At 54.7% G+C, this 20,617-nt stretch overlaps 1 protein-coding gene across 9 annotated transcripts in view; it reads left to right on the top strand.

The window, feature by feature from the left end:
* Window positions 1-16,928, top strand: part of DNAJC5 (DnaJ heat shock protein family (Hsp40) member C5) — a 31,445-nt gene extending 14,517 nt beyond the window's left edge. For 4 of the 9 annotated variants that reach the window (XM_082644134.1, XM_082644137.1, XM_082644140.1 and 1 more), the window contains exons 2-5: window positions 10,367-10,484; window positions 11,251-11,464; window positions 12,304-12,475; window positions 12,890-16,928. In XM_082644134.1, coding sequence (XP_082500260.1) covers window positions 10,378-10,484; window positions 11,251-11,464; window positions 12,304-12,475; window positions 12,890-12,993 — 597 coding nt within the window. In that variant the 5' untranslated portion in view covers window positions 10,367-10,377 and the 3' untranslated portion in view covers window positions 12,994-16,928. Of the gene's footprint in view, window positions 1-1,644; window positions 1,812-2,374; window positions 2,498-2,913; window positions 2,970-3,351; window positions 3,547-10,366; window positions 10,485-11,250; window positions 11,465-12,303; window positions 12,476-12,558; window positions 12,632-12,889 lie in introns of all 9 variants that reach the window. The other 5 variants (XM_082644135.1, XM_082644138.1, XM_082644136.1 and 2 more) reach the window with 4 other exon arrangements.
* The last annotated feature ends 3,689 nt before the right edge of the window (window positions 16,929-20,617 follow it).

Genomic DNA, 20,617 nt, shown 5'->3' with positions numbered 1-20,617 from the left:
AGGAGCCCGCCTGCCGCAACTAAGACCCGGCGCAACCAAGAAAGGAAGGAAGGGAGGGAGGGGGATTAAAAAAAACAAAACAAAAACAGAACCAAAATAGCCTTCCTTTTAAGACGTTTTCAAGTCTGTTCTTCCAAAGTTGGCATATGATTTTTCCAAAGTTGGCATATGATTTTTTCCTGCAATAGTAGATTGAATTCAACAGCAACTCTTAATAAACATTCAGTGCGTGCTGATATTACACATGGAGATACAAGAGTCAGAATACACATCTCTTTCCCCTGAAGATGTCTTCTAAGGAGCATAGACGTGCCCTGTGAGCACAGGGATTTTTGTCCGTTTTGTTTATTTTGTTCGCTGCTGAATCCCCAGCTTTGAGAGCAGAGTGTGGCACATGGCAGGTACTTCCTAAACATTCGTTGAACAAATAAACAACGCAGAGACATATGCTCAAGGCTCAGGACGGCTCCATAGAATGTGATGGGCTCTGCTGTGCATCCATGGAGCAGGCGCCAGGACCGGCCTTCTGGGACCAGGGATGTCGCTTCAGGGTCGGAGGTCTAAGTAGGGGTGCCACGTAGGAGGGGGCAGGACGTTGAGGAGACCCCCGGTGCTCAGGGTCGGCAGCACTGCCTCTGCCTAAGAGCGAGCCGTCAGGCCGTGAGGCCCAGTGGGCGCAGTGGCAGGAAGAGGCTGGTGTCAGACAGGGTCTGTGTCCAGAAGGACCTTGTAGGGCAGGCCCAGGAGCTGGGATTTGATGCTGCAGCCAGTGGGCTGTTGGGGAAGGACCTGAGTGGGGTGGCGACAGGAGCAGAGCCGTGCCTCACAGACTTGTCCTGGCGGCCCTGCGGGAGGACCGGCTGCGTGTCCTCCAGAAAAGCCTCCCCTCACCGGGCCCCTGCCTCCTGGGGTTGGCGAGCTTTGACTGGTTTAAAGCCCATGTTTCCCTGCTCGTGTGTGGCTTGTCTGCCCCGCAATGTGGAGGAGCCCCAGTACTCTTGCTAGCAGCACCAGGACGCACTACAGATTTGCAGAATGTGCCCATTGTTTGTTTGTTTGTTTTTACGGTACACGGGCCTCTCACTGCTGTGGCCTGTCCCGTTGCGGAGCACAGGCTCCGGACGCGCAGGCTCAGCGGCCATGGCTCACGGGCCCAGCCGCTCCGCGGCATGTGGGATCTTCCCGGACCGGGGCACGAACCCGCGTCCCCTGCATCGGCAGGCGGACTCTCAACCACTGCGCCACCAGGGAAGCCCCCATTGTTTGTTTTTAAAGGTATGTGTTACTAAAAATGACGCAGCCTAAAAGGTCAGGATCTAACCCTCCTGGAGCCAAGGCTGGGAGCATAGCTAGGATGGCAGTTCCTGAGTTATAGCAGGTGCAGCTCAGGTAGATATGGCTGCTCCCCAGGTGCTGACATGGGCCTCGGGGATGCCTTTGAAATTTAATCGAAACGGGTTTAGGAAAAACCAAAATGCTGAGGTGCTACCTCAAATAGCAGATGCGACATTTCCTGGTGGTCCAGTGGTTAGGACTTGGTGCACTCGCTGCTGTGGCCCAGTTTCAATACCTGATTCACGTGGAACTTAGATCCTGCAAGCCACACAGTGCCGCCAAAAAAATACAAAACAAAACAAATAACAGGTGCTGGACTCCTGGACTCCTCAGGCAAAGACTAGTCACCAACTCAGCACAGCTGGCCTGTTCCTGGACCTTGAGGCTGGTGGCAGAGGACACCTGATTTCCCCCGTGACACTCTAGTGGAGCCTCCTCACGGCGTTGAGCTTGGAGCTGTGTGCCTGTGGTGCCAGGTATTGGGGAGATGGGGGAAATCGAGGGAAGCAGAAGACAGGTCACAAGACAATGGGAGAAACCACCTCTGGGGAGGGGAGAGCGCTGACCAGGTGCAAAGGGGATGGTCTTCAGTTTGTCACTTGTGGGACATTATTTTTAGGATGATCTTTTTCCCGCTTTGGAAAAATGTTTATTTCTTTTAAATCATTAAAGTATACCCGATCACTATAGAAAATTAAGAAGGATAAACAACAAGGTCCTACTGTAGAGCACAGGGAACTATATTTGATATCCTGTGATAAACCATAATGGAACAGAATATGAAAAAGAATGTATATATATGTATAACTGAATCACATTGCTGTACAGCAGGAATTAACACATTGTAAATCAACTACACTTCAATGAAATAAATTTTAAAAAATAAAATTAGAATAAACCTCAAAAAAAGAAAATTAAGAAAATAAAATATTAAGACACCTGGTTTTGAAAAAAGTTGATTTTAATGCTTTAAAAACCCCACAAAACTCGATTCTTTCTCTCTCCCCTTCACTGTCTTCCACCACCTTCTGCTTGACAGGAGCCTCCTAGGTGCCTTTCCCAGTACCACACATGCTAAGAATGAAGTCAGATCTGTCCATTTGCAGTTCACGTCTCTCTCTTAGTTACAAGACCGTGTCCCAACTGAGCAGGAAACTTAAAAGTGCGTATTTCCTGGCAGTGGGTAGTTTCTAACTAGAATGTTAACTTTTGAAACGTGTGTAAAAATGATGTAGAAATTTACCTTTAATAATTTTTATGCTTGGACAGCACTTATTTCGTTTTCTGACTCAAAATTATGAAATACCAGTTTGAATCATGTTCATAGCAGCTATTTTATTCTTAAAGGGCCAGACGGTAAGTATTTTCGGCTTCCTGGTGACACAGTCTCTGCTGAGAGCAGCCACAGAATGACAGGCAAACGGATGTTTTTCTGTGTCTCCATGAAAGTTGTTGTAAAAACAGGCAGCCTGCCATCACAGATTAGAGAATTTTGTGTTTCACTTGGTTCTCTTGTAGTATCTAATTAATGTTGAGAATAAATCACATTAATTACAACAGCTGCTCTTTTTACTGCAGGTAAACTTGACATACAGTGAAAGGCACAGATCTTAACTGGATATCAGTGAGTTTTGGTGTGTACACTTGTGAGATCACTCTTGCATTTAAATTAAGAATATTCCTGCCTCCTAGGAGGTCCCCTTACCTCCCTGAAACAGTCGCTTTTCTGGTTTATATCACGACATTGTTTTTCCTGTTCTTAATCTTTGTACAAATGGAGTCATTTTGTGTTCAGCTTGTTTGCGTAACACATTGTGTTTGAGATTTATTGATTTCATTGCTGTGTCAGTGTGTTATCCTTCGTTTATTGGTAAGTAGTGTTCTGTATAGAATAGACCAGAAATTGTCAGTCCTTCTGTTGATGACCCTGTGTGGTGTTTGCTTTTCTTAGAGCTCATGCTGCCCACTTCACATAAGGTGTCCATTTCTCCCCCACCCCTGCTTCTCTGTGCGAAGGTGTCCTGTTTGTCTTACTTGGAGCACAAACCCCACAAGCCAAGGTTGATCAGTTCCTGCTTCCAGCAGTCCTGTGTATTTTTTAAAAAGAAAGAGGAAAAGATCATCTATTAGCTACATGCTTATCACTTCCAGTGGCCTTCATTCCTTCTAAAGACGCTGGTTTCTATCTGGTGTCGTTTCCCCTCCGTCCAGGTAACTCTCATTGGTGTTTCCTGAATTTTAGGTTTTTGTGATGGGTTCTCTTAGTCTCTGTAGGAGAACGTCTTCATTTCAGCCTTTGTTTCTAAGGGGTGTTTTTTCTGGAAATAGAATTCTGGTCGGACAGGTATTTTATCTGAGTGCTTTCAAGTTGGGTACCACTGCCCTCTGGGTCCTGTGATCTCTACCGAGGAGAGTCTGGCTCACACGCTCGCCCCTCTGCAGCACGTCCATTTTCTCTTGGTCTCTGGTTTTCAGCAGTGTGACTGGTGGGCCTGCGCGTGATTCTGTCCGTATTCCTTCTGTCTTCTGCAGCCAGGTGATCCTACAGTGGGCCTCTGCTGCTCCCATCACAGTGTTCTTGGGGAGCTGTGCTCACCCTGATTTAGGGTGTCTTCCCGCCCCAACACTCCCCGGCATCAGGGGTGGCGTCTCCTGCCCAGCACCAGGCGTGTGTATGAAAGCTTTTGAACCCGTGATGCTGGGGAAGGGTAGACGCCCTTCGAGACAGACGTATGTCCTCTGAACAGAGTCATCGTCGTTGGAGCCCCAGCAAAGCACATTGAAAGTCGTCTTTATTGCTTGGGCGTAGGGTTGCACTGTCGCTGTGCCGGAATCCGTACCCGCCAGCAGTGACAGGAGCGGGGTGTCTTCCTCGGGGGAAAGTTTGTATCTGATGCAGTCAGCGGGCTCTCCTCATCTCAGTGGAGAAACTCACAAAGTAAGGGATCTCGGTTCTCTGTTCTTTGGTATGAAGATGATATCAGGGTCATTGTTCCGTATTGCATGGGAACCCAAGCTTCCAGTTGGAAAAACCCTCAGAAGCCAGAGCTAGTGGTGCTGAAACCATGACCTCAAGTAAGAAGAGTGACTGACGGGGGACGACAGTGAGCACTCTTGGATGGTTTATGTCAAAAATGCCAGCACCTCGTTCACAGCTTTTCCAGCAACTTTTCAGGGTGGGCGCTGTTGCTACTGCCTGGCCTAATTGCTTCACGTTGCAACAAGTTTCTTTGGATTTTGCCATCTTGATTGGAAATGCACATTCACAACATTTCTTGCCCACGTCTTCGTTTTGTGTGTGTGCAAAGTTAACTTTGAGGACCGAAAGAGAGTCACAGTAACTAAGCTGACCCTTGCCCACAGCACACAAATGTAAGTGCCTGTTCACAACACCCAACTTCCCTAAAATAATTCACAAGAGAGCCATTACTTGACCCCTGGGGCAAGGGTTGTGCCTGCTTCTGTAATTAAGTCAGGTTTAGGGGTGCAGAGTTGTGCCCATTCTTTTAGACATTGTGTGCTTCCACGCTTCAAAGGCAGAGCTGAGAACTCGGGACACGGAGACTGTATGGCCCACAAGACTGAAATATTACTATCTTGCCCTTTACCAAAAAGCTTGCACACCTGCTTCTAGAGTAATAATACTTTGACGAATAGCACCAAAGTAAGCCTTGGTGTTAAAGTCTGTGCTGACTTTTACTGTCCCCAGCTTTCTCTTTTCTGGTGTTCGACTTCTTGGCTTAGACATAATTAAATTAGGCTCGAGCTGTCCAGACCCATTGCTATGCTGTCAGTGATTTCATTAAAATATAAGGAAGTTTATTTAGTCTCTCACTCTTACTGTTTGTGATGTCAGAAAACTCTAATGATTGAAAATTGGGTTGGAGGGAGTCCACGTGAGGATGTTTGCTGGTTCTTAGGAGAACGTGGAGTTGACTGGACCCTGGTTGGCTGGATCCTCCGTCAAGACCCCTTTGATTGGCTAGTAGCCAAAACAGATCCCCAAATGGACAGCTTGCTCTTGAACTCAGATGAGAAGGGATTCTGTAGGGACTGTTGGAGACTTGCTGGCTGTGAGAGGGAAGTTAGTGCACAGGAGTATGGGCCAGACTCCTGGGGCTAAAGGACCTTGTTGGCCAGGAAGGCTGGGTTCTCGGTACCCGTGACAGTCCGACATGCTAAAGTCGTGTGTCCTGGAAGTGACTTGTGAGAGAGCCTCTAGGAGGGCAGACGTGCGTCTGGAAGCACAAGGAGAACGACAACTTTGTAGTTTTTATAAAAAAGATACATAGATTTATAAAAAGTTCATGCAATGCAGAAAAGGCTACAGAAGAAAATGATTTTAAAAATCAAACAATAGTATGGGAATAGGTAAAGAAATGGTAGACAACAAAGAATAAGTCTTTTAACCTCTGCTCCCTGGTTCTTCCCAGAAACAACCAGATTACCAGATACTTACCTTCCGAAGATATTCACATCCTCTTTTATTTTATTTTTATTACTTTTTAAATTTTATTTATTTATATTTTATTTTTGCCTGCGTTGGGTCTTCGTTGCTGCGTGCAGGCTTTCTCTAGTTGTGGCGAGCAGGGCTTCTCTTGTGGAGCACGGGCTCTAGGCACGCGGGCTTCAGTAGTTGTGGCACGCGGGCTCAGTAGTTGTGGCGCATGGGCTTAGTTGCTCCGCGGCACATGGGATCTTCCCAGACCAGGGCTCGAGCCCGTGTCCCCTGCATTGGCAGGCGGATTCTTAACCACTGTGCCACCTGGGAAGTCCCCACATTGTCTTTTAAACAGAAGCGTTCCAGTTTCCCTCGAATTCGGCAAACAAAAGATCACGGTGATACTAAAAACTGCTCCTCCCTCACCACAGCAGACCCGCCCCCTTAACCAGGGGCACCCGTGTGCCGGGGTCCGCTGGGGCCGTGGGGCTGCACACACTTTGCCCACCTGTGTCCTGACCCGCCATGGGGGCCAGGAGGTTTGCGGTGGGTTTGTTGCTGGAGCTCCTGCCGCTCCTCAGTCAGGATCTTGCATTTCTGTGGGTTTGTCGCCTGCCTGCAGAGCTGTTGCCCCGGCTTCCATTGTTGATGACTTTCCTCTGGTTCACGTCTTCACTGGCTGGATTTTATCACCAAGTCGTGTTTTCTGGAAGCTCTTGGTTCCACACGTTCTTGAATCCACATGAGCATTAACCTGTCCTCTGTGTGGGGAGAGCTTGCCTGATGGTGTCAGTGTCCAGGCAGAATGTTCCGCGTTGCTCCACCACATTCTGGCACCGAGTGTCACAGGGTCGCGCCACACCTGGTGGGGGAGGGAAAGCTGCCGGGCACTAAGGACTGGGAATGCAGAACCTGATTTTTAATCCCTGGGGTTGAGGAGATATGTTTATTATTAAACAAGTATTGGCCTTTGAAGTTTGGTCATAGTTGCTGGCAGTTCATTGAAACTAAGAAAATTAATTCTGGGACTTCCCTAGTGGCGCAGTGGTTAAGAATCCACCTGCCGGGCTTCCCTGGTGGCGCAGTGGTTAAGAATCCGCTTGCCAATGCAGGGGACACGGGTTCGAGCCCTGGTCCGGGAAGATCCCACATGCCGAGGAGCAACTAAGCCTGTGCGCCACAACTACTGAGCCTGCGCTCTAGAGCCTGTGCTCTGCAACAGGAGAAGCCACCTCAGTAAGAAGCCCGCGCACCGCAACAAAGAGCAGCCCCTGCTCGCCACAACTAGAGAAAGCCCGCGCACAGCAACGAAGACCCAACGCAGCCAAAAATAAATAAATAAAAATTTTAAAATATGACAGAATATACAAAGCATTCTTAAAGCTCAGCAGTGGAACACAACAACAACAAACAACGGAACAGAAAATTAATTCTAAGGTTTTGAAAGTCAGTGGTCTGTCTGTACCGTGAACAAGCAGGTGATGAACCACAGGGACTGGCTTACCTAGTCACTAAGCCAGGTGTGTGCTGATGTTTCTTAGGGTGGTTCTGTCCTAGACTAGGAAGTGTTGCCCCCTCGTTGCAAGAACGTCTGCGGTCTCTGGTGCAAGGGGTGCTGGAGAATCGAGACTTAAATGCGAAAGTTCCACAGGGAATTCTGTTTAATCAGATTAAGTAGCTGACTGCCTCTAGACGTCTCACATAATCATATAGTTACTCCTATAAGCAGATACAAAAGTATTTATTGATATTTTCCTGTGGATGAGCTCTCAAAGCGCTATTTAGTAGGCACTGAGTAACTGAGAATACAAAATAATCTGTCAGAGTTGTATTTTCCATAACAGTACTTAAGGACCGAAAAAATTACTTAGCCAAGTAGTAATTAAACTTGACGAAGTCTTGGTACTTCTGTTGTGGAGTAAATGGACAGAATTCCTAGTAATGGAGACTTGACGAGAATATGTTCCGTCCTCAACATCACTGAGGGTCCCCGGGCTCTGTGCAGCCCTGCCATGGGGCGGGGGGTAGGGGGCGTCCTTGTGTCCATCCAGGTGAGGAGGGAAGCTCCAAGCACTGCAGCGACTTGGCCACGCCAAGCAGGTGGAAGCTGTCGGAACTGGGCTTAAGATTTCTCACACCCTGATTCCAAAGCCCACCATCTCTGGGATTGAAGTGAGGCGTGTTTAATTTCCTGCCCTCAGCTGTACACCACCGTCTCTTATGCTTCGTGCCAAGGTGGCTGACCTGGTGTACCTCAGCCAAGAGACTGTGCCTTTCGGTTTGGGTTCAGGTCCTGACTTCACCTCTCTGTGTATCTGTCTCTCTGTCTGTGACATAACCCGTCGGAGTGCCTGCGTCGTGAGGCTACAGGGGGCCAGGGGAGCCCAGCCCCTGCGGAACCCAGTCTGGAGGGAGTTCATGGGTGTGTCCTGTGTTTTGATCAGAAGTGACCATTGCCACCTGCAGGAGGGGGCACTCCTGGGCCGCTCCCCCGCAGGCCGGGACACCACCACTCCTCTTACCACATCTTTTCCTGTTTCTTGATTTCCTTCCTCATTTTGTTGAAGTGCTCCTCAGATCATTGTTTCATTGAAGATGCGCGAGCAGTACTTTTCCCAGACTCTTGCGTTTATACGTTCTTCTGACTTTACACTTTCTTGATAGTGGAATCCTCAGATGAAACTCCTTTCTCCTTAGAATTCGGAACGTGTTTTGTTTGGGGAAGTTCTTGGCGCCCAGGATGTTGAACTATGGCCTTGGTGCCCTACCTGGTGGGGCCTCAGTTCGCACGCTTGTGTTTTCTTTCAGCTCTAGTTTTGTTTTCAGTTGACTATTTTTTCTCAGTTGTCTGTATTCTTTGCCTTTCAAATTCCTGCCTGGCAGATTTTCTCATTTTCTGTTTTCTCTGTGCTGGTTCCGTTCAGACGCTTCCTGAATTGTGCCTTCTCTGTGCTCTGGCCTTCAGCTGTTTCAGGCATATCGTTGTACCCGTCTGCTTCGTTGACAACTTCACTGCTCAGATAGTGATTTCCAGAGACTGTCTTATCCTTCTGTGCTCCTTTTTCTTCACAGCTTATTGTAATCTCAGTCTCTGAGGATAGCAGAACTATTGTTGAAGGCAGTTTTAGGTTTACACAAAAATTGAGGAGAATGTACAGAGAGTTCCCTTGTACTCCCTGCCCGCCCCAGTCTTACAGTTTATTAGCATTGGTGTGGTACATTGTTTTGAGTGATGCTCCAACCCTGATACAGAGTAACTCAAGTCTGTAGTTTACATCAGGGCTCACTCTTAGTGTTGCACATTCTGTGGGGTTTTTCAAACGTATAATGACATGTATCTGCAATTGTAGTATCAGAATAGTTTCACTGCCCTAAAAATCCTCTGTGCTCTGCCTGTTCATCCCTCCCTCCCCCCAGCCCCTGGCAACCCCTGATCTTCTTACTGTCTCCATAGTTGTGTCTTTTCCAGAGTGTCGGAGTTGGAATCATATAGTCTGTAGCTTTTTCAGATTGGCTTCTTTCACTTAAATGCATTTAAGCTTCCTCCATGTCTTTTCATGGAAAACACAAGTTTGCTGAATAATATTCCACTGTCTGGATGGACCACAGTTTATTTATCCAACACCTGCTGAAGGACATCCTGGTTGCTGCTCTGAGTTTTGGCAACTATGAATATATCAACTTATTTTTACGTAGTAGCCTATAATCACATGCAGATTATTAGATCAGTAATGAGTTTAGAAATTATGTCCGTCCTCTTTTCTTTGAACTGCATGTTATTTAGAAGTGTATCGTTTAATATTTAAACACTTGAGGTTTTCATAGATATTTTCCTTTTGGGTCTCTAATCTGTTAGGGTTGGGGACATATTGTGTATGATTTCAGTCCACTTAAATTTGTTAAAACTTGTTTTAAGGCCCATCATGTGGTATGTTTTGGTGATTTTTAAAAAGTGTAAGTTCTGTGGATGTGGGTGTCATAGCGGTAATTGGGTCATGGTGGTTGATAGTGTTCTTTAGATTGTCGGTATTTTTCCTGATTTTGTGTGTGTGTCCTGTCAGTTTCTGAGAGAGGGGTGTTAAGATTTTTGTGACTGTGAAGTTGTCTGCTTCTCCCCTTATTTCAGTCAGCACTTGCTTCATGTATTTTGAGGCTCTGTTTTTAAAGTGTCTCTCACAGACAGTGTCTAGTTGGGTCTTGCAATTTTTTATCCATTTTGACAATCTCTTCCTCTTAATGGAGTTTTTGGTCTATAGAGATTCATTTTCATTTTCCCTTCAGCTTTCTAGCTTTGCCTCCTTATGTCTTCATTTAGAGGTTGCCCAAGGGATTGCAAACAACACACTTAAATTTTTGACAGTCTACTTAGGGTTGACAGTAGTGTAGCAGTTAGAAACGTCCCCTAACCCCCATGTGGGACCACACCTCCTTCCTGCTGTAGTTGAGTGTGTTATGTTGGTGTACATTGGGACCCCTACAAAGTGCTGTGATTTTTTTGCTTAAAATAGTCAAATGGAATCAAGTCCATCAGCTCTGCGCTTAGAATTTTTATCTGTACTTTTTGATGTTTCCTCTGCGTTCTCCTTGTAGACTAGCCTGCCATGGCAGACCAGAGACAGCGCTCACTCTCTACCTCTGGGGAGTCCCTGTACCACGTTCTGGGGCTGGACAAGAACGCAACCTCGGATGACATTAAGAAGTCCTACCGGTAAGAGACCTGGGCCCGGGGCGGGCGTTTCCCGCCCCGCCTGTCTTTTATCTGCATGTGTTTCCCCAGCCTACTCACTGTTTCACTGGTAGCCATTCCATTGCATCTTTGTGTGTGTAGTGTGTTCCCTTATAGCTTACTGATTATTACCTTAATGTTTTCTTGGCGACAAAAAAGTAGCAGTTTGTGGGTCATGCGTACTCCCTACCCTGGAACAGACGGCTCGGGGGGCAGGTCTGGATGTGCTGAGCTGTGATGGCAGGGTCTCCACACCCCGAGGTAGCCTTGCCACGTGGCTGAGCTGGCCCCTCCCGTGCGCGGTGTCTCTGAGCAGCTGCCAGAGACCGACACTGTCGTACGTCAGTGCAGACAGTTGACACAGTCCTCTGTGTTCTCAGCTTATCTCCTTATCAGTACAATAAAATGCCTGTGCTGCAGCTCCTTGCCTGTCCCTCCATTTGGCAAATGTACAGTCAGGACGCTAGAGGGCAGCAGCGGGGTTGGAAGTTCTTGGGAGTGCCCGCAGGTCAGCTTCCCCCCCCACCCCTCCCCCACCCCCCCACCCCCGGGCACTTGCTGCTCTGTGGATGGTTCAGGACGGGAGGTTTGCCCGGAGACAGTTGTAGAGATTTCTGTTGAGCCTGGCGTTCTCTAGTTCTGTGGCTGGTTGGAAAGGGAGGTGGTGATGGGTAAACATTCCTCTGCTGGCCCTCCATCCGGTGGATGAGCATGAGACGTGAGAGCAACAGATGGCTTTGGTTTGCAGGAAGCTGGCCTTGAAATATCACCCTGACAAGAACCCAGATAACCCAGAGGCCGCAGACAAGTTTAAGGAGATCAACAACGCCCACGCCATCCTGACGGACTCCACGAAAAGAAACATCTACGACAAGTACGGCTCGCTGGGGCTCTACGTGGCTGAGCAGTTTGGGGAGGAGAACGTGAACACCTACTTCGTGCTCTCCAGCTGGTGGGCCAAGGTGAGGGCGCAGCTCCCGCACTCGCATCCTGCCAGGTAGATCTGGGCACGTGGCGGGCTCCTTGTCCCCGTAGATACGGGCAAAGGCCCGGTCCCAGCGGATTGTAGCTGGCCTGTGGCCTGCCTGTATCCAGCCCGAGCGCACAGAGCGAGGTCCGTGCCGAGTGGTGGCATCCACAGCATTTTCTTTCGTGAGTCGCTGTGGTAGAAATAGGAGACGAGCTTTTTCATCACTTTGTGGATAGATTTATTTTTGTGATTAGGGAAGACGCATTAGAAATATCTAGCTTGAGAAACTTCTGAAAAAAATATTATTGCTTTATATTGTAACATTACTTGGTTTCCTGATTCTATCCAAAGCATCTGTCACGTAAGTCCCGAGGGTATGGCTCACTGCAGGGCGCTGAGCTGTCGGAAGCCGGTCTGGCAGCGGCCAGTCAGCCCTCCTCTCCTCTCAGAAGTTACCCTTTATTTGCATTACGCGGGCCTCTCACTGCTGCGGCCTCTCCCGTGGCGGAGCACAGGCTCCGCGGCCATGGCTCACGGGCCCAGCCGCTCCGCGGCACGTGGGCTCCTCCCGGCCCGGGGCTCGAACCCGCGTCCCCTGCATCGGCAGGCGGACTCTCAGCCGCTGCGCCACCCGGGAGGCCCGACCCTGCTGTACGCAGCTGGTCTCCTCCGTCCTGCCTTCCCGCCGTCCCGTGTTCCGTGCTCTCCTTATTCTCCGTGATCGGGAGGAGAGTCTGCTGCTGGCGCGAGGGCCCCCTGTGGCCCGGCGGCGGGGCGGGGGCGCGGGGTGGGAGCCGCGTCCGGCCGCCTCACAGCCCCGCCCGCCCGCAGGCCCTGTTCGCGCTCTGCGGCCTCCTCACCTGCTGCTACTGCTGCTGCTGCCTCTGCTGCTGCTTCAACTGCTGCTGCGGGAGGTGCAAGCCCAAGGCGCCCGAGGGCGAGGAGACCGAGTTCTACGTGTCCCCCGAGGACCTGGAAGCGCAGCTGCAGTCCGACGAGAGGGGTGAGTGTGCCCGCTGCCCGGGGCGCGTGTGAGGGGCGGGGCCGGACTGGGCCCTGAACGTGTCGCCCTGTCTCGCCAAACAGGAGGGCACTGACACGGTGCGGGAGTGTTTGTTGTGGCGGCGGGACGGTTGAGGTGTGAACGTGGACGCCGGAGGTAACGCAGGCGTGGAGGGCTGTCCCCGCCGCGGACCGTGGTGGCTCAGTAGGTGGGGAGGGCCGAGGGCCGAGGCCGCTGAGGAAGGTCGTGCGGGGCGGAGGTCCTGGCAGCCTCGCCCCGCCCCGGGCGCTTGCTTGTCTTACGACCTCCGACCCCGGTCGAGCCACCAGGTGGCCGAGCGTGTCGCCCAGAGACCGTGTCGGGGGCCGAGAGGCCCACCGGCCCGACCTGAGGCCGCGCGTCGCTTGCTTGCAGAGGCTGCAGACACGCCAATCGTCGTCCAGCCGGCGTCCGCCACGGAGACCACCCAGCTCACAGCCGACTCCCACCCCAGCTATCACACCGATGGGTTCAACTAAATTCAGGAGAAGCTGTGATTCGAGGGTCAGTCAGCACCCAGCCACTCGACCTTAGAATCATGGACTGTAGTCCCAGAGGTGGGGCGGGAGCCGCCCTGGCCCCGGGAGGGCAGCGCCAGCCCGCCTCTGTGCCCGCCCACCCGCCGATCCCTGACACACGAAGTGCGTAGCATGCAGTGTTTAAAGCAGTTTAGCTACGGTCTTCTTCTTCTGTTGTTTCCTTTTTTAATAGCATGTGCGGGGTTACGTTCCATGTCTGTCTGTGTTGTGAGCGTGTTGCGGCCAGGCCGCATTCCCCGGATGTGGGGCCGCCTCAGGGCTCTCGGGCAGGTGGACGCAGCGGTTGGACGGCCCGTGTGGTCCCTCGCGGTCAGGCGGGCTCGGGCGGGACGGCACTCCGTTCCCCGTGCCCATAGGGGCCTGAGGCAGGTTCTGCATGGCTGGAGCCGTGGGGTCTGCTCCCTGCCCCGTGCCTGCCAACCATGTGGCCACAGGCAGGGCCTCTGGACTCACCTGCCAGGAAGGAGCTGGGCCCACTCTCCCAGCGCCAGGGCATTTCTGTGGCATTCCTACCAAGGACAGTCTGTGCGGGACCCGTTCACCCCGTCTGCTTAGCCTGTGGCAGTTGTTTCCCACGTCTGACCTGAGGCCCCTGTGCTTCGAGTGTGCTCCCTCCCGGGCGGGGGACGTTCCCACACGTCCCCAGGCCACGAGCTGGATGGAAGCGGCCCCTCCCGCAGCCCCCATTCTCCCCTTCCCTGCATCGTCCTCCACATTCCTTCAGGCCCGCCTGGCCTCTTGGTGATGCTGTTTGAACCTCTAAGGACCACAGATGGCAGCAGCGGCCCAGTCAGAGGTGGTCAGAGGGGCTGAGAGGCCAGCCTGCCGGTGGCGAGGGGGCTGCACAGCCCTCCCCTCTGTGCCTCCCAGAGCTCTCACCCACCCGCTCTCCTCCGACTGCTCCCTTTGGCCGTCGTCGATGGTTTGGGCAGAGCTGGAGACGTCGGGTTCACGGAGGAAGGACCAGCTGGACCAAAGGCACACTGTGGGCAGAGGGTTGGGTCCCCAAGTGGCCCTGGTGCCCTTGGGCTCGTTAGCCCGCAGCCAGACCACGGAAGCCCCGCTCACCTCTGTCCGTGCACCGTCTGTGGGCTGTTGGGAGCCAGTCTGTCTTGTCCGCGTCCAGACCTGTGGGTGGCCCCTGCTCTGAGGACTTGGAGACGTGGCTGTGCTGGCCCCGTGCCAGACCAGCACCTGCCCCGGGACCTGCGTGGCCCAAGTGGGTCTGGTTTCCCATCATGCACCTCGTGACTGCTGGGCTCCGGAGTGTCTAGTAGGGAAGGCCGTGGGCAGGGGGCTGCACGCCAGGAGGCCAGACGCACCAGGACACCTTCCCGAGCCACTGATTTCCACCACCCCAGCCCACCGCCGCCCAGGCCCCGGCTTGCCGCTGCCCTCACAGTGCCGTGTAGGGTGAGCGGCTGGCTCTGCAGGCACCAGGCCCGTGGGCACCTGTGGGTTCCATTTTGTTTGGGGTTTTGCCCTTGAAGATGTTCGGGAAGAGGGGAGGTGTGCGCTGGTGTCAGGTGAGGAGCAGCTGCTGAGACCCGGCCTCTCAGGAGGACAGGAAATGCGCTGTTGGACCCCGTGGAGCAGGGAGGAGGCCAGACGCCAGGACAGTCTTAGGGGCCAGTTCCAGGCCAGCAAGAAGTCAGCCTGAGAGCAGGCCCCAGTCGGGCTTCCTGACGTTTCTGGAAATAACTTAGGAAATGAGTCGTTTTTCCCTAGAGTGGCCAAGCACGAAGTTCAGAGGTTGGACTTCAGGCAGGCAGCCGCCCCTCCACAGCGACTATGTCATTGCTCCGTGGGCAGAAAACTCCGAGGCCCATCACACAGGTCGGGGCGAATCCCTGCCGAGTGTCTTTTTGTTCCCGAATCTTACTGATCGTCCGCTAGAAACGTGACGCTCCCCTGGAGGCCCGAGGGGCAGGTCCGGAAGTTTGTTGAACCCGGTCTCCTGTAGAATTTGTAAAAACTAAATAAGTCGTGACGGTGATGACAACAGTCCTCAAGGCGATGCTGATGACTCCGCGAGGGCCGGGTACCCCAGGGGCCGGGTGCGGGGTCTGGACCACACCCCCCTCACCTGACCCTGACCCTGACCCCGACCCCGACCCCGAAGCATGTCCACTTCGTTGATTTGGAGGCAGAAGCCCTTTCAAAGTCTTGCCTGTCTGTGCTTTCAGGCCCTCCCGCTGACTGAAGACCTAGGTCCCTGGTTGCATTTCCCTTTTCCTTGTGTGGCCCATCTGCTTCCCTGGTGAGCAGGGTGTTGTGTCTGGAGGGCCCCCTGTTCATGTGCTCGGAGGGGACAACCCTCTGCCTGCTGTGGTGGGAATAGGAGCACCTCGGCCCTCGCTCCAGGGCCGCCGAGGCCAGTGCTGGGTGCCCTGAGGCTCTGGCAGCACTGCCCGCCTGTGGCCTGCAGGGAGCGTGGGAGAGGCTGCGGGGTGCAGACGGGAGCTGCCGGCGCGTAGATTTCTGTTTTCGCTTGGTGATGTGGTCTCTTGTCTTTTCTGGGCGTTTTTCTGTTTTCAAACTGCTGTAGACGTTACCGCTCGTGCGTGAGCTTTCCTACGTCTCTGACGAGTGGAGCGGCCAGCACCGCCGGCGCCCCGTAGGCGTGCTGTGTCCCCGGGGCTCCTGCTCAGGGAGGGGCCCTGCCGGGACCGTCTGGCGTGTTCTAACCTCGGGCGGTCTGTTCCAGGGGAGCTTGTGCAGTGCCCACTGGGGAGACGGGCAGCCTCCGTGGCACCTGGTGTGAGACCACCTGTGAGGGGGGCGGGCACCGGCTCGTGGGCTCTCCCTGGAGGGGCCAGGCTCTGCGGGGGCAGAGCCCAGGGGCCCCGTCCGTTCTTCCCCGGCTCTCAGCACACCCCGCCAGGGGGACAGCGCGGGGGTGGTGGCGGTGGTGAGGGGCGTGAAAAAGTGACTGATCTCATTCCTTTCCCAGCGTTCTGAGCTGTGAGCCCATGTAACACAGGACTCACCTGTTCTGCTATTTTGGTTGTGACTCCTTCTCCTGTGGAATTGGCAAAAGCTACATTTTTACTGTCCTTTCAAGCACGGTTGGCGTCGTCTCTGCTGTAGGTGTGGGCAGTGTGTGTACATATGTGTATATGTATATATCACCCAGCGGCGTGAGTGCCGCCGTCCGGGGCGAAGCGACAGTACAAGAAAAGCGGCTCCAAAACAGCCTCTGGTTTCTTGACGAGTCGGGGCAGGAGCAGGGGGTCTGGGCGAGCTCCTTTGCCAGGTGCACAGAAGGAAACACCGGCCCTGTTGTGTCCCTGGAATCGGTGTGGACGGCAGGCCGGGGGCCCGAGTGCTGCCAGTGTCGGCTCCTCCAGGGTAGGGTGCAGGGCTGCCAAGGTGACACCCATACCTGGGGGCTCACCTGACCCAGAGGTGAGTGGCTGGAAACCCCTCCCTCCCCTGAAACATTAAAACCAATTTTCTAAGCATCAGATACAATCAGTGATAAAGCCACATTCAAAGGGGTCTCTGTTCTGACCCCAGATCCACCCTGGAGGGTCCCCGGGGGAGGAAGCGGCTGGGCCTGGCTGGGGTCCTGTGGACAGCAGCTTTTGGTGATTTTGTCTCCCTGGGAAGAAGGGTGTTTCAGGGTCGGCGAGGGGCGCAGTTTACACTGAAACATGTATGCGTCATGGTTAGAAGCTAAATGCAGGCGCGTGGACCGCGATCGTCCGTGTGCTGCTGTGTCCTGCTGCTGGGACCGACCTCTGCCCTGAGCCCACGCACACACCTGGGGCTGGGCTGGAGGGTCACGGTGGTTTCCCATGGTGATGGTCTCTTATGTCTGAATGTTGACCTATAATAAAGATAACTTGTAAAAAATAAATGTTTTCACTGCAGACTGGGTGTATGTTTTATTTAATGATCCCTGCATAATCCTGCTTTAGGGGAGTCTTGCACTCTGGGGGCAGCTGCCCTCGGCGGCCCTCCTGAGTCCTCTGGGGGCTGGGACCTCACTACCACCTGCCTGATCCGAGTGTGGACAGACTCCCCTCCATTTTCTAAATACCACCACTGGGGTGAAGGAAGGAATGTTGGAGCTGTGGGGAGAGCCACACGCCAAGGGCAGCTTGGACTGCGGGTCCTGGAGCCCTCCTGGGACACGGCCAGTAAGCCAGTGGCCAACAGCCACTGGTCCCACTGTCCCCTCCTATCCACCCAGCTGACCGTCCTACCACCTCAGCCTCTGGGAACCATCCCTGCCGCCCTCAGACGGCGGCGCCTCCATCCTGCTGCCCGTGAGCAGCTGTCTGGCCGGGTGTGCGGGGCTGCAGCTCTCCAGGAGAGCAGGCCAGTCCCGGGCCTGTCCTCAGCTGGCAGCACGAAGTCAGGAAGGGGCTACCACAGGGGGCACCTGGCCAGCTCGTCTGCCCCTTGGGCAGCCCCACCCACGTCCAGCTCCTGTTCCTCGGCCTGCTCCACCCAGGGCATCAGCGTGCAGTATGCTCGGGTCCTCACGCCTGGACACCGCTGCCCCATCTTCCTGGGTTGTCTCCAAGCTGCTGGTGACCCGGCCCTGCTCTCTGGCACCTCCCAGGCAGGGTCCGTCGTCCTACCTGGCCCCCAGGGAGTTCTGAGGTCTACCTGCCCCCCATCACCTGGACAGCAGGGAGAGAGGAGCAGGGGACACCCTGAGCACCACCACGCCCCCCTGGACGTGGTGCAGGCAGGTGCCTTTGTGCCTGTCTCCCACCCGAGATAAGCACCCACTCTTGGGCTCCTGCAGGAGGCGCCATCTCTGCCTCAGGGCGTGTATGTCCATGGGGGTTCACGTCCACCACGTGTGCCCTTCTGTACACGTCGGGGTGTTCAGGCCCTGAGGACGCTGGCGTTCGGTGGGAGAGGCCACCCTAACCCAGGAGGCCCAGGGGTCTGACTACCTGGCCCTGGAGGCAAGAAACACCATGCCTGGCTGCAGGCACCACCTCCCACACCCCAGGGGGCGCTGGCCCCTCGTGCTTGTGCCCCCCTCGGGTGGGGTGCTGGGTCTTCCTTCTGTGTCCTTGCTCTTAGCAAAGGGCCTGGCGGAAATGATTTGAAAAAATCAAAACAGCCTAAAAATACTAAGAATTGTGTAACAAACACCTTGAAACTCTTTATTTGTACATAACAAATATGAAGTAGTTTAATTTAGATTTCCCACAAAAGAAAACGTGACAGTGAAGACCCATTTGTACCTCTCTCCCAGGCCCAGAGGTGGCCCACCAGGCACTTCAGCTCACTTCTGTTTGTGCTTTTAAACCCTGCCTACCAGTCTCAGCATCCATAAATAACACGTACCACTGATTTCTAAGATTTACGTAAGTTGTACAGCACTAAATCACTGTGAGAGTTCATTTAGTGCCGGGTTTTTTTTTCCTTAATCCATGTGGCTACACCTCGGCCTAGTTAATTTCTGTACAGCGTATATCATATGAATTAAACACAGGTGGTTGGTGGTCTTGTTGATTGAGGACACAGGTGGCTTTTACTTCCTGGCTGGTGAAGCAGAGTTGCACTGCCCTCGCCAGGGACCATCGCCGGGCAGGGGTCTGGAAGCCCTCCCTTGACTGGTGGCCCCAAATGCCCTGCACATCCACAGAGAGGAAGGCCCCCTTCCCATCTCTGCCAGCCTTGGCGTCCTCAGACGTTTTTCCTTATTTTCAGTATTTTCTATCTGGGATACTTAGAAATAGGACGTGACAACGTGACGTGACACCAACCCTTAATGATGCGCATTCAGGGTGGTGGGCAGCGGGACCTCCGCCCCTACTGGCCCTGGTTTAGGGGGACCGAGGGCCGCGGGCGTGGCTGAATGGCGCTTTGGAAAGACTCCGAAGTCCCCCGGATGCCCCTTGCCCTCCCGTGCCCAGGCCTAGGACCCTGGCTGAAGCTCCTGGCCAAAGTCGGGGTCGCAGCGTGCGGGCAGGGTCCTAGGCGGACCTCCCGCCCCCCTTCCCCTCCCCACTCGCAGCACCACAAGGCAGCCCCGCCCGTGGGCGTGCGGGGCGTGGCCACGAGGAGGGGCGGGGGTCCGGGCAGGGCCGGCGTCACCTGCCCGAGCGGAGAAGCGTCTCCCCGGTCGGGCTCCGGGCCCGAGGACGCCGTGTGGCCCGTCCCGGCAGGAGGAACCCGTCGCTGTGGGGCGGCCCTTGCTCCCGGCGCGCCCGGCCGCCCACCCGCTCCAAGGGACTCGGCTCCCTCTGGCCTCAGGGAGACCCCCTGCTCGGACTCCCCAGAACTCCGGGGGGAGCCGCGGGTGAGACCACGGCTCCCTCCGGCCCTGCCCACTCGGCCCTGGCCCTTTCCGTCTGGGCGCGTGGCCCCCAGCAGCCCTGGGCCGGGAGACTCTGCTCGCGCTGGGACTGGGGAGGCGTGGTGGCGGTTGGGGAGGGTCCAAGCCAGCGCCAGTCCCACCCCCAGACACGTGACGCCGGGGCGGTTCTCGGCCCCCCAGTGGGCAGCCGATCGGTGACCAGGGGCGCCGAGGGCCCCGCACGGGGAGTTAGGCCGGCCCGCCCACCCAGCAGTGCGGCCGCCCCAGCGGATGTGTGGCTGCTGATGTCGCCATGGCTCCCATCCCGGGGTCACAGACGTGGGTCCCCGTGAGCCCCGTGCTAGCTGCCCTTTTCTTACCCTTCTGACCCAAGCACAGCTAAAACCCACCTGCTACCCACAAGCCCTCAGCTTGACCTCAGAGAGCCTGGAAGTCTCCCAGCTGCCCGCAGCATCTCTGGCTGCGTCGTGCCCGGGCCCTGGCCCAGGAACCTGTACAGGTGCCCCTTCCTCGGACTCACCCTGGAGCACTTAGGGCTGCGTCAGGCGGGGCCCAGGATACAGGCGTCTTGTGGGTGCGTCCTGACGCCAGGTGGCCCAGCAGAGACACCGTGACGGGTGGCGTCCTTGCCCAGGTGGTACCGACCCGCCAGGTCCTTCTGCCGACCGGCCCAAGTGCGCGTGCCCCTCGCCCCGTGGCAGCTGCTGCTGGGGAGGGGGCGGCACCTCGCGGGCTGACGAACCTGAGATTGTCCCTGGATGCTCACCATTCTCAGGTTGGACAGTCCTGGAGGCACTGCCCAGGCGGCTCATGGGGCCTCAGCAGGCACGTTGCTCCTCTGGGCTCCTCACCCTGTGTCCCCCGAACTTCTGGACAAGTGAGGGAGGGGCTCCGGGTCTGCCTCCCACCCCCTGTCCTGTCCCCGGCTCTGGGGCTGCAGGCTGCAGCCCCACCCTCAGCTTCTTCCCGCTACCCGCTGACCCCTCGGCCTCTGCTGGGCCCACTGGAGCCCAGGTGCCCGGAAGGCAACACCAGGGGCTGTTAATCAGTCCCAGCTGCCACACAGCCCGAGAGGTTTTCCCTGGGGGTGGGCTCCTCCGGCCCTGAAGGGCACCACCCAAGGTTTCTTCCCAAACGGGAAGCCCCCGATGTTTCCAGCAGCTGTGCTGAGCCCTGTCCCCAGGACAGCCTTGGACCTTGGATCCTGGTCCTGTTTCTGGGACCAGGAGGCTCCCTGGGGCTGGAGGGATTGCCCCTTCCTCCCATCGGCAC

Source organism: Mesoplodon mirus, assembly GCF_964341445.2.
Source record: "Mesoplodon mirus genome assembly, chromosome: 15".
Taxonomy (NCBI): Eukaryota; Metazoa; Chordata; class Mammalia; order Artiodactyla; family Ziphiidae; genus Mesoplodon; species Mesoplodon mirus.
This window is presented reverse-complemented; position numbering and strand designations above follow the sequence as displayed.